General features: G+C 36.4%; 1 protein-coding gene across 4 annotated transcripts in view; it reads right to left on the bottom strand.

Annotated features, from left to right (window-relative positions):
- Nucleotides 1-2030: 2030 nt before the first annotated feature.
- Nucleotides 2031-15856, bottom strand: part of LOC311082620 (vascular cell adhesion protein 1-like) — a 113185-nt gene continuing 99359 nt past the window's right edge. For all 4 annotated transcript variants that reach the window (XM_084113561.1, XM_084113562.1, XM_084113560.1 and 1 more), the window contains 11 exons: nucleotides 15335-15577; nucleotides 14237-14491; nucleotides 13803-14132; nucleotides 13286-13528; nucleotides 8221-8484; nucleotides 7787-8116; nucleotides 7120-7362; nucleotides 6027-6281; nucleotides 5597-5926; nucleotides 5080-5322; nucleotides 2031-3007 (listed from right to left, as the gene is read on the bottom strand). In XM_084113561.1, the coding sequence (XP_083969687.1) occupies nucleotides 2988-3007; nucleotides 5080-5322; nucleotides 5597-5926; nucleotides 6027-6281; nucleotides 7120-7362; nucleotides 7787-8116; nucleotides 8221-8484; nucleotides 13286-13528; nucleotides 13803-14132; nucleotides 14237-14491; nucleotides 15335-15577 (2756 nt within the window). In that variant the 3' untranslated portion in view covers nucleotides 2031-2987. The remainder of the gene's footprint in view (nucleotides 3008-5079; nucleotides 5323-5596; nucleotides 5927-6026; nucleotides 6282-7119; nucleotides 7363-7786; nucleotides 8117-8220; nucleotides 8485-13285; nucleotides 13529-13802; nucleotides 14133-14236; nucleotides 14492-15334; nucleotides 15578-15856) is intronic.

Raw genomic sequence — 15856 nt, 5'->3', positions numbered from 1 at the left:
TACGCAATAGCCATTTAATTTCTCACAGACACAAACTTTTGGCGTCATTTGTAGGGGCGTGGTTTGTACTACTGTGGGATGCAGTCGGACACGCTTGTCTAGAAGGGTCTGTCTGCACCCAATACAAACCATGGCCCAATAAGGTACGCCTCCCGTGAAGAAACAAGGATATCATTGACTGAAACAATCTTTTCAAGTGCATTTATTTATTATTTTGTATAATATGTTTGTAGGCTAACTTGTTTTGCTTTCAAATATTAAGAAGTATGGAATAACAGCTAGGCCTATTAGTAAAACAAACGAAATTATACAATCAATACAGACCTATAATTATAGCTAAAAACCCTCAACACTAAACCTTAGGCCTACTCTATCCCTACCCTTTCAATAAAATACACATTTACTGTAGTGTTTTGTTACGGGAAAATTCAGTATTTCCTATACTCATTTGTTTTTAAACTGTTTAATCATATGTTTCTGTGAGGTTTTCCAGCAGCTGAGGAGGGGACAGGAAAGAGCAGGCCAATAGAACAGATGGGCAGGAAGTGAAATATCTGAGCACGAGAAAGAGTTTGGTTAGAAGAATACAGGGTTATTTAACTAATAAAAGAAGCACCAGGCCCTCTCCTTAGGGAAGCGGGAGGCAATTTAAGTCATAGATGAAGGCCTTTGGGTGTCTCAGGGACAAAGAACAGTGTGACCTGCACCAGGGGGTAGAAACCAGTCCGAACTAGCTGAAGATAGGGGGTATCTTTCTGGAAATTTACAAGAAACCTGGAAGGAGGAGTTTTTTGCCAAGAAACTGTATAAAATGTCTATGCTTTATTGAGTCTACAGGTATTCTGTTTTCCAAACCGGGTAGCTGCGGTTTTTGTGAAAAGAATCCTCAAAGAATAAACTTTTCTCTTTATTACAGTTTTGCCTCTTGAATGTTTCTTACACCTCTGATGCTGGTTGTTATTAACTTTTGAAAATTGCCTTTACATGTTCCATAATTAAAATGAGAGAACTAGAGTGAGAGAACTTCAAAAATGGAGGGGAAGGACATGACCTTGATTAAATTATTAAAGGAGAAGTTCACTTTCAAAAAAACTTTTGCTGATAATTTACTCACCCCCATGTCATCCAAGATGTCCATGTCTTTCTTTCTTCAGTCGCAAAGAAATTAAGGTTTTTGATGAAAACATTCCAGGATTTCCCCCCATGTAATGGATTCTATTGGGACCCAAACGGTAGAAGGTCCAAATGACAGTTTAAGTGCAGCTTCAAAGGGCTTTAAACGATACCAGACGATGAATAAGGGTCTTATCTAGCGAAACGATCGGTCATTTCCAAAATAAATAAAAAAGTTTAAGTTTTATAAGCACAAATGTTCGCCTTGCTCTGTTCTGTGATGCGCGTTCGTGACGTCACGTAATACGCAATTACGTTGAAAAGGTCACGCTTGAAAAATTTCTGTCCTGAAGAAAATGTTCTTTTTGGCTTTTTAATATTAAAACACCCAGGATACGCACACGAAATGGGCATTTTAAACGATAAACTGACACAAATACATTTGAAAATGTGTATATGGTCCTCCTTCCGCACATTTGTAAACACGTCAAGCGTGACCTTTTCAACGTAATTGCGTATTACGTGACGTCTTCAACGCGCATCACAGAACAGAGCAAGGCGAGCGTTTGTGCTTATAAAACTTAAACTTTTTTATTTATTTTGGAAATGACCGATCGTTTCGCTAGATAAGACCCTTATTCATCGTCTGGTATCGTTTAAAGCCCTTTGAAGCTGCACTTAAACTGTCATTTGGACCTTCTACCGTTTGGGTCCCAATAGAATCCATTACATGGGGGGAAATCCTGGAATGTTTTCATCAAAAACCTTAATTTCTTTGCGACTGAAGAAAGAAAGACATGGACATCTTGGATGACATGGGGGTGAGTAAATTATCAGCAAAAGTTTTTTTGAAAGTGAACTTCTCCTTTAACACCACACATCAACAATCATTAACAATATTCTTGAAAACATACGTACTGAAAGCATTTTCCATTTTTATTAATAAAAAAAAGCGTTTTGCTGTTTTATAAGCTGATATCATACAATGGTCATTTAGGCAGGCCTGACTTGTTTGGATCTAGCAATTCAGAAATGCATTTAAAAAAATCTAATTATACAATAACTTTCTGAATTACTGGTTTATATATGTTTTTAAGTCTCATTATAAGGCTCTAGAAGGAAAGAAAGAAAGAAACCTTTTGTATAGCATTTTTCCTCCTATTGTTATTAAAAGAACAAATCAGGCATATTATTATCTGTCAATACAGACTTAAGTCACACACAAAAGAAGAGGTTTAAAGAAGTACATAAATGAAAAGTGCTGTCAAATTTGTCTAACATAGAAAGCACATATTTCTGGCTTTGGAGATTGTCCATCACCTCAGACAGTTTAAAGCGTGAATCTGGGGTGATGTTTTTCAAAATCTGCATTTATGCATAAACATTTCTAACAACTGTATTAAGTTATTTACCACAAAGATATATTGTTCTTGTCACATGGGCAACTTTGACAATCTCACAACATGGTGGATATCACTTTTGTACAGCAAATAAAAGTCAGTATGGCAGAAACAACATACAGGAAAACATTTTGTTGTCATGTGATAAGATAACTTGATACGTTTTAAACATTTATTTTTTATCTCAGACAATCTTTTTTGACACTGACACATATTCATGCATGTGACAGCACATGCTGCTATGAGCTTTTACACATTATACCAGCTTTTTTTTCAATGAACGTATTTATTCATTGTGATCTGAATGATGTTCAATATATCATCTGTTCAATCTTAGCATTTGCATCCATTGCTGAAGAGACACATTTCATTCTGCTTTACTGACTGCGATAACTTCCAGTTGATTGTTTCTTTCTCCGCACATAGATAAGTAATGCGATGATTATAAGAAGCAGTGCAACAGCCACAGCAAAACTAAGAATGTAGAGATTTGCCTAGAAAGGAAAAAGAAAAATAGGTTCAAGTAATGAATAAGTAATATAAAACTCAAAATCATTAGCAAAAAATTCATTTTGTGGTTAAATGACTGAACAGTAATATATCACGTAATTAAAAGGTTGTTCTAAGAGCTATAGTTAATATATAATGGAGAATATCATCATATTTTCTTTAATTTTCATTGAATTCAGTACTTAAAGGAGAACTCCGGTCAATTTTAACATTGAGCTAATTTTTTTGTAAATTTGGAGTGCTGTCAATACAGAGAACAACGACAAAAATCGGTGTTGCCTACACCGTGTTATCCTCTTTTTAAAATTTGCACCCTGTTGACTTCAATGGGGCAAGTTTTAAACCTGCTTTTAGCCTCTTAACATCCTTGCTGTGTCATTACAAGTGCACAGCCAATGTGAGTGATTCCTTCAGAGTGAACACGGGTGAATCTGACTGCAGTAGATGTGAAAGATATGAATAAAAATTATGTTAATTCAGCCAGCGCTCATACCTGTATTTTCTTCCTGTTTTCGGTTGAAGTCCACAGTAGTCGATTGTCGAGTTCACGCGCATAGGTTTAGTTACCTATGATCACGCGCGTGAACTCGACAATCGATTGTTCTCTGTACTGACAGCACTCCAAATGTACAAAAAAATTAGCTCAATGTTAAAATTGACCGGAGTTCTCCTTTAAGTTAAAAATAGAGCAAATGTATTTAATATCCAATGTATAGAAGGCAGATACCATGGTACTAGATGCCTGTATAGCCCTAAGCTATACAGCATATTTCCTACTTAGAGTATTTTTTAGACATAATTACTTACTTTTATTACAGTTTGTATTTGCGTACATTTGACAGTATCTGAAACTACTTAATCATGGGGATTAGTAGATTGTACCAATAAACCTGGGTACAATAAATCTGTATTTTCATATTTTCCATTAATTTCCTGGTCATTTTTGAATGCCAAGATCACAAGTGTGAATATAGTCAAAGCAGGGGTGGGCAACTCTGGCCCGCAAGATCCACTTTCCTGCAAAGTTTACTAATCAAACACCTGAACAAGTTAATCAAGGTCTTCAGGAATACTAGAAAGCTAATGGCAGGTGAATTTTGTCATGGCTGGAGGTAAACTCTGCAGGAAAATGTATCTATTGTGTTTGCACAATGTGTGTGTGTGTGTGTGTGTGTGTGTGTGTGTGTGTGTGTGTGTTTCCTCCGAGGGGGCAAGGGAGGCAACTACCTCCTAAAGAATATTGAATGAGAAAATAATCCACAGCGTTGCCGTAATTATATCATATAATTAATTTTAAATTATTATTAATTAGTTTAATTAGTTTGCTTAGCTTGGAGGAGAGTGGTACATAATGGTACTGAAGCATCCATTGTAGCGCGTAGTTACAGATTGCGGTTAATAAGGCTACAGCAACATTAGTTAATTGTTTTTGTGTCGTGACACGACAACTTGCTTCCCGAGCTTCAGATACAGACAATAAATGACGAGTTCAAGTCATGTCAGGATCATCGTATTGCCATTGAACGAACATGAATGCCACAACAAAGTGTAAATATGAGTGCATGGGAAGCTCAGGATTTTTTTTTAAACCCCTATTTTACGAGTTGGGGGCATATCAGTGAGAAACGTGTCAGAATACCATAGGTGTTTAGCTGTGACATTGTCAGACTTTTTTATTTACAGCATAATATGCTAAATGCCTGCACAAAATATAATAGCATTGTAATATAACAATATAATAGTATGTAGGCCTAACGCAAAAGTTGACAGTGGCTTCATAAATTAATTATAAACATAAAAAAGCAAAACACACCTAAAGCACATTCTTTGTTCTTCATTTTCTGGAAGTAGAGTATAAAAACCTTGCTGTATTTTAACGACATCTTGCTCTGACGAAAGTGACCTGAACGCACCTTACTTCTAGTGGGCCATCAGTAATGGCTAAGAGGCTTTATTTTTATATGAGTCTTTAAAATAAATTTTTTTTTCTGCATAGTGCACCTTTAAACTGAGTCACTCACTTACAATGGAAAATGTTACAAAAATACACAATTACCTTGTTTGGACACTTTTACACGTCTGGTGGTGCTGCCAACTGAATTGCTCGCCATGCAGAGCAGATCCTCAGGTGTTGAATCTGTTATAGTAAGAGTTTCACTATAAACTATATCAGTTGTGCTGACACTCCAGCTGATTGTTGGTTTTGGGTTTCCCTCGGCTTCACAAACTATCACCACTGGATATCCTCGAAACACAGGCACTATGGAGGGCAGTTTGGTCTCACTGATGATCGGTTTAACTGCAGGAAGGAGCAAAAAAACAGTTTTAGAGGTTTTGCATTGCATATGTGGCATCATAAATTTCTTATGTTAATCTACATTCATTTTAATTTAGTAGTTTTCAGCTAAATTTATCAAATTTAGAAAATTGATAAGAAAAAGTTAAATGTTGCATCTGATCCCTATCACCACATAACTTGACACTGTGTCACGTGGTAAGTGCTAAAATCTGCTTGATTTGGACAATAGATGTTCTTAAAAGATTAATAATAGAAACTGACAGATCTTACTTACAATATACAGTAATGCTGAGAGGATCTGATGGGGCTGTTGGAGGAGGTCGAGGTCCTTCTTCTCCCAGTTCCAGCTTTGCTTCACACCAGTACTGAGCTCCATCATCAGCTCTGTCTGGACGGATCAGGAGTTTAGATGTTTTACTGACTGGAGTCTTGATGGTGTCACTGAAGATGGTTTGATGCACCAGAGTCTGTCCTTTGTACCAGTTGACAGTGAGACTCTGAACAGGAGCCACATTGAGAACGTCACACTGGAGCTCATACTGGTTTCCCTCAATCATTGGTCCGTTGTGATTCACAGTGCTGATGGACACACTGTCTGGAGTCTCTGTGGAGGAAGATTTACACACTGATATCTGCAGTCATGAATGTACAGTAGATATTTCTGAGAAAGAAAAGATAAAAATATCAATAACAGAGAAACTCACTGTAAATAGTCACTGGGAGAGTCACTGCACACTGTGTCTTATCATAGTTCATGTAGCAGGCTGGCACTATGTCCCATTCTCTCAGTTCTGACACTCTCCATGTGATCAGACTGTCTCTGGTCATGGGCACTGCTCCCTCACTGGCTTCCCATCCCATTCCTTTATGTGGGACATAAGTGCTGCAGTCGGCTGAAACAGGACCGCCAAACTTCACAACAACTCTCTGTGGGTTGAGCTGAACTGGACAGTCGCTGTCTATAGAATTGGATGTGATTGAAAACTAATTAATCTCTATCACAGAATAACAGCATAATTTATAATCAGTTTGGGCACTCACTCATCTATCTAGTGATAAAAAAACCTTTTCCTTAGCAAAGTGTGAGCAATAAAATAGTAATGCTTTAGGAGCCAATTACATTGAACACATTTAAAAACACGAGGTGCAGGGCATTACGTGTCTTTTAACTATGTGGTGTTCCTCACACACTTATGATCCTCAGCGGTCAAAATCGACAAAAGGTTGTTTTTTAATTAAACGGATGTACTAGAATTTGTTTCAATAATACTTTTTTAAATTAAAACATGTATTTTAGAGGGGATTTCATTTTACTAGACAATAATCACCTGCACATTTATTCCTATATAAAATAATAGAAATATTAGAAATTTTCATATTATTTTCAATTAATACAGTGATTAAGTTAAAACAGAGCAAATGTATTCAATATCCAATGCACTGAAGGCAGATTTGCGACATCTGATGTGAGAACCAAAGAAAATCATATGTAATACCATTGTGCAACCAGATGCCTGTATAGCCTTATATATGTATCCGGTCTGTCCCTATTGCTTAAAAAAGTAGTTTCGGACCACTCTCAAAAATATATATTTAAGCGGACCACTCTCAAATAAATATATATTTTTTTTATATCAGACAAACACACAAAAAAATGTGTAAGCCTACAATAAAAAAATAAAAAAAACAGTTCCTTTCTGTAGTATTACTGTCAGTATTTCTGAAGAAAACTGAAACAACTGTTGGAAATTATCAATTAAATTAACTCACTTAGAATGGAAAATAATAGAAATATACCTTGTATGGACACTTTTACACGTCTGGTGGTGCTGCCAACTGAATTGTTTGCAATGCAGAGCAGATCCTCAGGTGTTGAATCTGTTATAGTAAGAGTTTCACTATAAACTATATCAGTTGTGCTGAGATTCCAGCTGATTGTTGGTTTTGGGTTTCCCTCGGCTTCACAATCAATCACCAATGGATATCCTCGAAACACAAGCACTATGGAGGGCAGTTTGGTCTCATGGATGATCGGTTTAACTGCAGGAAGGAGCAAAAAACAGTTTTAGAGGTTTTGTATATGCACTGTATCTTAAATTTTCTATAGTATGAATGCGTGTAGTACGAATGTAATCTGGATGAGCTACATTTGCCATAATGTCATTATCACATGACCAGCGTCAGTTTTGTCGCTTCACCGCCATTAACAAATCCTCTCCTGTGGCCTCATGGGATAGTAAAGTGTCTATCGTATGCTCACTTTTTGTCTACTCTTTAGTGAGTACTGTGAATTCAGACATATACTTCTTGGGTCATATACTGTTTTCGCCAACTATATTGTAGGTAAGTGTGCGATTTCGGATACAGCCACAGTGTCACATGGTAAGTGCTACAACCAAAAGTCTGATTTGGACAATAGATGTTCTTAAAAGATTAATAATAGAAACTGACAGATCTTACTTACAATATACAGCAATGTTGAGATGTTCTGATGGGGCTGTTGGAGGAGGTCGAGGTCCTTCTTCTCCCAGTTCCAGCTTTGCTTCACACCAGTACTGAGCTCCATCATCAGCTCTGTCTGGACGGATCAGGAGTTTAGATGTTTTACTGACTGGAGTCTTGATGGTGTCAGTGAAGATGGTTTGATGCACCAGAGTCTGTCCTTTGTACCAGTTGACAGTGAGACTCTGAACAGGAGCCACATTGAGAACGTCACACTGGAGCTCATACTGGTTTCCCTCCATCATTGGTCCGTTGTGATTCACAGTGCTGATGGACACACTGTCTGGAGTCTCTGTGGAGGAAGATTTACACACTGATATCTGCAGTCATAAATGTACATAAATTAGACATTTCTGAGAAAGAAAAGATAAAAATATCAATAACAGAGAAACTCACTGTAAATAGTCACTGGGAGATTCACTGCACACTGTCTCTTATCATAGCTCATGTAGCAGGATGGCTCTATGCCCCATTCTCTCAGTTCTGGCACTCTCCATGTGGTCAGACTGTCTCTGGTCAAGGGCACTGCTCCCTCACTGGCTTCCCATCCCAACCCTCTATGCTGGACAGAAGTGCTGCAGTCGACTGAGACAGAACCGCCGTACTTCACAACAACTCTCTGTGGGTTGAGCTGAAGAGGACATTCATCAGCATGTGAACCTGTTAAACACATTGAGAAGGATGTGATTTAAAACTGGTGAAGATTCAGCACAGAATAGCATCACTAAAGTATTGGATTACAAGCAGACACAGAAATAACTTTCTAAGAGTCATTAAGACCTGCAAACTGAACACTGGTCCATGATACGCCTCTAGAGTTTTGTATTTTATAGAGTTGGGACCATGACATCTTAATAGCTAGTGAAAAAAGTAATAGGTTTCTGTAAAAGCCCATCTACTGTCATATGCAACAAAAAAGCTTTACTAATACAGTAGCGAGGCAATATTTGCCAGGGTTAGTCCAAACTCAAACATGTCAACTGAACAGAAATGAATTTACCACTCCCAACTCTGTTAATTTAGCCTACAATAAAGTAAAAGCTAAACTTTAAAACATATTTAATCTCATTCCAGACGCATCGGAAGAATAAAAGACAGAAATAAGTCAACATACAAACCTGTGAAACTCAAAAGCTGTGAAACTGCCAAGAGATAAAAAAGTCCAAAGAAATATTGTAACATATTGAAAAACAATTGATCAGAAAATACTGTAAATAAGACCCAACTTTATCACTGTAACTCAGAGTGCAAGTCTGTGACTGAATAGCTGTAGCTCGAGCAACGCAATAGTGGAACAAAAAAATAACTAACCCCACCCATAAACTATTTTGAGAGGAAATTTCACTGGGTTGACCTCACGAACATTACATATTAATGGATGACTGCAAAACATACTCAGAAACAAAATGAAATCTAGAAATAACCTGAATCCTTGCAATGATAGTATTACCCTAACCAGACAACCAGAAAATACGTAGATGAGACTGACGTTGGATGTTGGAGTTATTTTGGGTAATAATTTGATGCTCTCACAGAAATTTAACATCATAAAAAAAATGTAAAAAAATCTAAAGTTTCTCTGAAAAACATTTTCCAAGGGGTCCTTGGTCTAGAAAAAAAGCTTCTGTTTTATTGCACACAGCGCCCACCTGTGGTAATTGCAGGACAGAACAGACAAAACCCAGAAACATCTGACTGACATCAACTGTAAGTTTGTTCTACTTGCATTTATAAGTACATTTATAAGAACTCTCCCACCATCTATTTTTAAAATGAATTATGAGGATTAGCCACCCTGAGTCACCTGTTCATACGTATAAAATTTACCCAATTGATTGGCCAATCACATGCACTGCTAATGGCCTGGTTTCTTTAAAGGGGTTGCTTACTTTTAGCATTCAGACTGACTGACTGTAGCTTACAAATAAAATGCATGTCCAGCTAACGATTTTTTTGTTCTCAGTATGACTGGGAAGGTTCGTTTCCGGTTATATATAAAACATTAAATCTAAAAATAACCATTAGGGGGCGTTATAGGTACAGGTTCAGTTTAGATTGTCATGAAAACTTCCCTGCAAAGTTCTGGGAATGTTAGTTTTTGGTTATAAAAAATAAAACCTAAAAATAACTATTATAATGTTCTGTAGGTTCCCTTTAATTATCCTCCACTCTCAGAAAACAAGGTACAAAAGCGGTCACGGTTCCCTTTCAAAAGCAACTCATTTCAAGAGTGCATGTTAGTATCTAAACGTTACATGTTAAAACCTTTTTAAAAGGTACTGTCCCAGTGACAACTTCTGTACCATTTTTACCACAATTTAGCATTTTGTAACAAAAAACAATACGCTACATCTGCACACTTGACTGAAGAACTATGAAGCCAGATTGATAAAACAATTTGAATCTGAATTGTGTACATTTGAATTATATACAAGTGTAATTTCTCAAAGTGAAATGTTGTGGCATTTTATATAGTTTTGAATTAGATTTTTTTTTTTTTTTAACTCGAATTCTGGACATTTGATATTTAACTATGTGTTTTTTACCCTCTCACAGACACAATTTTGACTAATTTGTTATAGTTTTATAAGTTACATTGCATAAGTTACAGTTTAACTGATAGTAATCGGTCAAAATTCTTACTGTCAGTTAACGGCTAAGAGGTTAATTATGGTCATCCCCAACAAATACATCTAACCTACGCAATAGCCATTTCATTTCTCACAGACACAAACTTTGGGGGTCATTTGTAGGGGCGTGGTTTGTACTACTGTGGGATGCAGTCGGACACACTTGTCTAGAAGGGTCTGTCTGCACCCAATACAAACCATGGCCCAATAAGGTACGCCTCCCGTGAAGAAACAAGGATTGACTGAAACAATCTTTTCAAGTGCATTTATTTATTTATTATTTTGTATAATATGTTTGTAGGCTAACTTGTTTTGCTTTCGAATATTAAGAAGTATGGAATAACAGCTAGGCCTATTAGTAAAACAAACGAAATTATACAATCAAATACAGACCTATAATTATAGCTAAAAACCCTCAACACTAAACCTTAGGCCTACTCTATCCCTACCCTTTCAATAAAATACACATTTACTGTAGTGTTTCATAATTAAAATGAGAGAACTAGAGTGAGAGAACTTCAAAAATGGAGGGGATGGACATGACCTTGATTAAATTATTAACACCACACATCAACAATCATTAACAATATTCTTGAAAACATACGTACTGAAAGCATTTTCCATTTTTATTAATAAAAAAAAGCGTTTTGCTGTTTTATAAGCTGATATCATACAATGGTCATTTAGGCAGGCCTGACTTGTTTGGATCTAGCAATTCAGAAATGCATTTAAAAAAATAGAATTATACAATAACTTTCTGAATTACTGGTTTATATGTTTTTAAGTCTCATTATAAGGCTCTAGAAGGAAAGAAAGAAAGAAACCTTTTGTATAGCATTTTTCTCCTATTGTTATTAAAAGAATAAAACAGGCATATTATTATCTGTCAATACAGACTTAAGTCACACACAAAAGAAGAGGTTTAAAGAAGTACATAAATGAAAAGTGCTGTCAAATTTGTCTAACATAGAAAGCACATATTTCTGGCTTTGGAGATTGTCCATCACCTCAGACAGTTTAAAGCGTGAATCTGGGGTGATGTTTTTCAAAATCTGCATTTATGCATAAACATTTCTAACAACTGTATTAAGTTATTTACCACAAAGATATATTGTTCTTGTCACATGGGCAACTTTGACAATCTCACAACATGGTGGATAACACTTTTGTACAGCAAATAAAAGTCAGTATGGCAGAAACAACATACAGGAAAACATTTTGTTGTCATGTGATAAGATAACTTGATACGTTTTAAACATTTATTTTTTATCTCAGACAATGACACATCAAGGATGTTAAGAGGCTAAAAGCAGGTTTAAAACTTGCCCCATTGAAGTCAACAGGGTGCAAATTTTAAAAAGAGGATAACACTGTGTAGGCAACACCGATTTTTGTCGTTGTTCTCTGTACTGACAGCACTCCAAATTTACAAAAAAATGAGCTCAATGTTAAAATTGACCGGAGTTCTCCTTTAAGTTAAAAATAGAGCAAATGTATTTAATATCCAATGTATAGAAGGCAGATACCATGGTACTAGATGCCTGTATAGCCCTAAGCTATACAGCATATTTCCTACTTAGAGTATTTTTTAGACATAATTACTTACTTTTATTACAGTTTGTATTTGCGTACATTTGACAGTATCTGAAACTACTTAATCATGGGGATTAGTAGATTGTACCAATAAACCTGGGTACAATAAATCTGTATTTTCATATTTTCCATTAATTTCCTGGTCATTTTTGAATGCCAAGATCACAAGTGTGAATATAGTCAAAGCAGGGGTGGGCAACTCTGGCCCGCAAGATCCACTTTCCTGCAAAGTTTACTAATCAAACACCTGAACAAGTTAATCAAGGTCTTCAGGAATACTAGAAAGCTAATGGCAGGTGAATTTTGTCATGGCTGGAGGTAAACTCTGCAGGAAAATGTATCTATTGTGTTTGCACAATGTGTGTGTGTGTGTGTGTGTGTGTGTGTTTCCTCCGAGGGGGCAAGGGAGGCAACTGCCTCCTAAAGAATATTGAATGAGAAAATAATCCACAGTGCTGCCGTAATTATATCATATAATTAATTTTAAATTATTATTAATTTGTTTAATTAGTTTGCTTAGCTCGGAGGAGAGTGGTACATAATGGTACTGAAGCGTCCATTGTAGCGCGTAGTTACAGATTGCGGTTAATAAGGCTACAGCAACATTAGTTAATTGTTTTTGTGTCGCGACACGACAACTTGCTTCCCGAGCTTCAGATACAGACAATAAATGACGAGTGTCAGGATCATCGTATTGCCATTGAACGAACATGAATGCCACAACAAAGTGTAAATATGAGTGCATGGGAAGCTCAGGATTTTTTTTAAACCCCTATTTTACGAGTTGGGGGAATATCAGTGAGAAACGTGTCAGAATACCATAGGTGTTTAGCTGTGACATTGTCAGACTTTTTTATTTACAGCATAATATGCTAAATGCCTGCACAAAATATAATAGCATTGTAATATAACAATATAATAGTATGTAGGCCTAATGAAAAAGTTGACAGTGGCTTCATAAATTAATTATAAACATAAAAAAGCAAAACACACCTAAAGCACATTCTTTGTTCTTCATTTTCTGGAAGTAGAGTATAAAAACCTTGCTGTATTTTAACGACATCTTGCTCTGACGAAAGTGACCTGAACGCACCTTACTTCTAGTGGACCATCAGTAATGGCTAAGAGGCTTTATTTTTATATGAGTCTTTAAAAATATCTTTTTTTTTTCTGCATAGTGCACCTTTAAACTGAGTCACTCACTTACAATGGAAAATGTTACAAAAATACACAATTACCTTGTTTGGACACTTTTACACGTCTGGTGGTGCTGCCAACTGAATTGCTCGCCATGCAGAGCAGATCCTCAGGTGTTGAATCTGTTATAGTAAGAGTTTCACTATAAACTATATCAGTTGTGCTGAGATTCCAGCTGATTGTTGGTTTTGGGTTTCCCTCGGCTTCACAAACTATCACCACTGGATATCCTCGAAACACAGGCACTATGGAGGGCAGTTTGGTCTCACTGATGATCGGTTTAACTGCAGGAAGGAGCAAAAAAACAGTTTTAGAGGTTTTGCATTGCATATGTGGCATCATAAATTTCTTATGTTAATCTACATTCATTTTAATTTAGTAGTTTTCAGCTAAATTTATCAAATTTAGAAAATTGATAAGAAAAAGTTAAATGTTGCATCTGATCCCTATCACCACATAACTTGACACTGTGTCACGTGGTAAGTGCTAAAATCTGCTTGATTTGGACAATAGATGTTCTTAAAAGATTAATAATAGAAACTGACGGATCTTACTTACAATATACAGTAATGCTGAGAGGATCTGATGGGGCTGTTGGAGGAGGTTGAGGTCCTTCTTCTCCCAGTTCCAGCTTTGCTTCACACCAGTACTGAGCTCCATCATCAGCTCTGTCTGGACGGATCAGGAGTTTAGATGTTTTACTGACTGGAGTCTTGATGGTGTCAGTGAAGATGGTTTGATCCACCAGAGTCTGTCCTTTGTACCAGTTGACAGTGAGACTCTGAACAGGAGCCACATTGAGAACGTCACACTGGAGCTCATACTGGTTTCCCTCCATCATTGGTCCGTTGTGATTCACAGTGCTGATGGACACACTGTCTGGAGTCTCTGTGGAGGAAGATTTACACACTGATATCTGCAGTCATGAATGTACATACATAAGACATTTCTGAGAATGAAAAGATAAAAATATCAATAACAGAGAAACTCACTGTAAATAGTCACTGGGAGAGTCACTACACACTGTGTCTTATCATAGTTCATGTAGCAGGCTGGCACTATGTCCCATTCTCTCAGTTCTGACACTCTCCATGTGATCAGACTGTCTCTGGTCATGGGCACTGCTCCCTCACTGGCTTCCCATCCCATTCCTTTATGTGGGACATAAGTGCTGCAGTCGGCTGAAACAGGACCGCCGTACTTCACAACAACTCTCTGTGGGTTGAGCTGAACTGGACAGTCGCTGTCTATAGAATTGGATGTGATTGAAAACTAATTAATCTCTATCACAGAATAACAGCATAATTTATAATCAGTTTGGGCACTCACTCATCTATCTAGTGATAAAAAAACCTTTTCCTTAGCAAAGTGTGAGCAATAAAATAGTAATGCTTTAGGAGCCAATTACATTGAACACATTTAAAAACACGAGGTGCAGGGCATTACGTGTCTTTTAACTATGTGGTGTTCCTCACACACTTATGATCCTCAGCGGTCAAAATCGACAAAATTTTGTTTTTTAATTAAACGGATGTACTAGAATTTGTTTCAATAATACTTTTTTAAATTAAAACATGTATTTTTGAGGGGATTTCATTTTACTAGACAATATTCACCTGCACATGTATTCCTATAAAATAATACAAATATTAGAATTAGAATTAGAATTATTTTCAATTAATACAGTGATTAAGTTAAAAACAGAGCAAATGTATTCAATATCCAATGCACTGAAGGCAGATTTGCGCCATCTGATGTGAGAACCAAAGAAAATCATATGTAATACCATTGTGCAACCAGATGCCTGTATAGCCTTATATATGTATCCGGTCTGTCCCTATTGCTTAAAAAAGTAGTTTCGGACCACTCTCAAAAATATATATTTAAGCGGACCACTCTCAAATAAATATATATATTTTTTTATATCAGACAAACACACAAAAAAATGTGTAAGCCTACAATAAAAAAATAAAAAAAAAACAGTTCCTTTCTGTAGTATTACTGTCAGTATTTCTGAAGAAAACTGAAACAACTGTTGGAAATTATCAATTAAATTAACTCACTTAGAATGGAAAATAATAGAAATATACCTTGTATGGACACTTTTACACGTCTGGTGGTGCTGCCAACTGAATTGTTTGCAATGCAGAGCAGATCCTCAGGTGTTGAATCTGTTATAGTAAGAGTTTCACTATAAACTATATCAGTTGTGCTGAGATTCCAGCTGATTGTTGGTTTTGGGTTTCCCTCGGCTTCACAAACTATCACCACTGGATATCCTCGAAACACAGGCACTATGGAGGGCAGTTTGGTCTCACTGATGATCGGTTTAACTGCAGGAAGGAGCAAAAAAACAGTTTTAGAGGTTTTGTATCTGCACTGCATCTTAAATTTCTTATGTTAATCCATATTGATTTTAATCTTGTAACAAAACCAACAAAATTTTGAAATTTAACAAGAAAGAGTTACACACTGGCTGTGTCTGAAATCGCATAGTCTCTTCATGAGTAGGTACTTATTTTGATTAAGTATTTACTTCATGGCTGCCAAAAAAGTATTTTCTATAGCATGAATGTAATCTGGATGAACTACATTTGCCATAATGTCATTAT

The sequence above is a fragment of the Abramis brama genome, assembly GCF_963993115.1.
Source record: "Abramis brama genome assembly, chromosome: 1".
In the NCBI taxonomy this organism is placed as follows: Eukaryota; Metazoa; Chordata; class Actinopteri; order Cypriniformes; family Leuciscidae; genus Abramis; species Abramis brama.
Note: the sequence above shows the minus strand (reverse complement) of the source record. Positions and strands in the feature narration are given on the sequence as shown.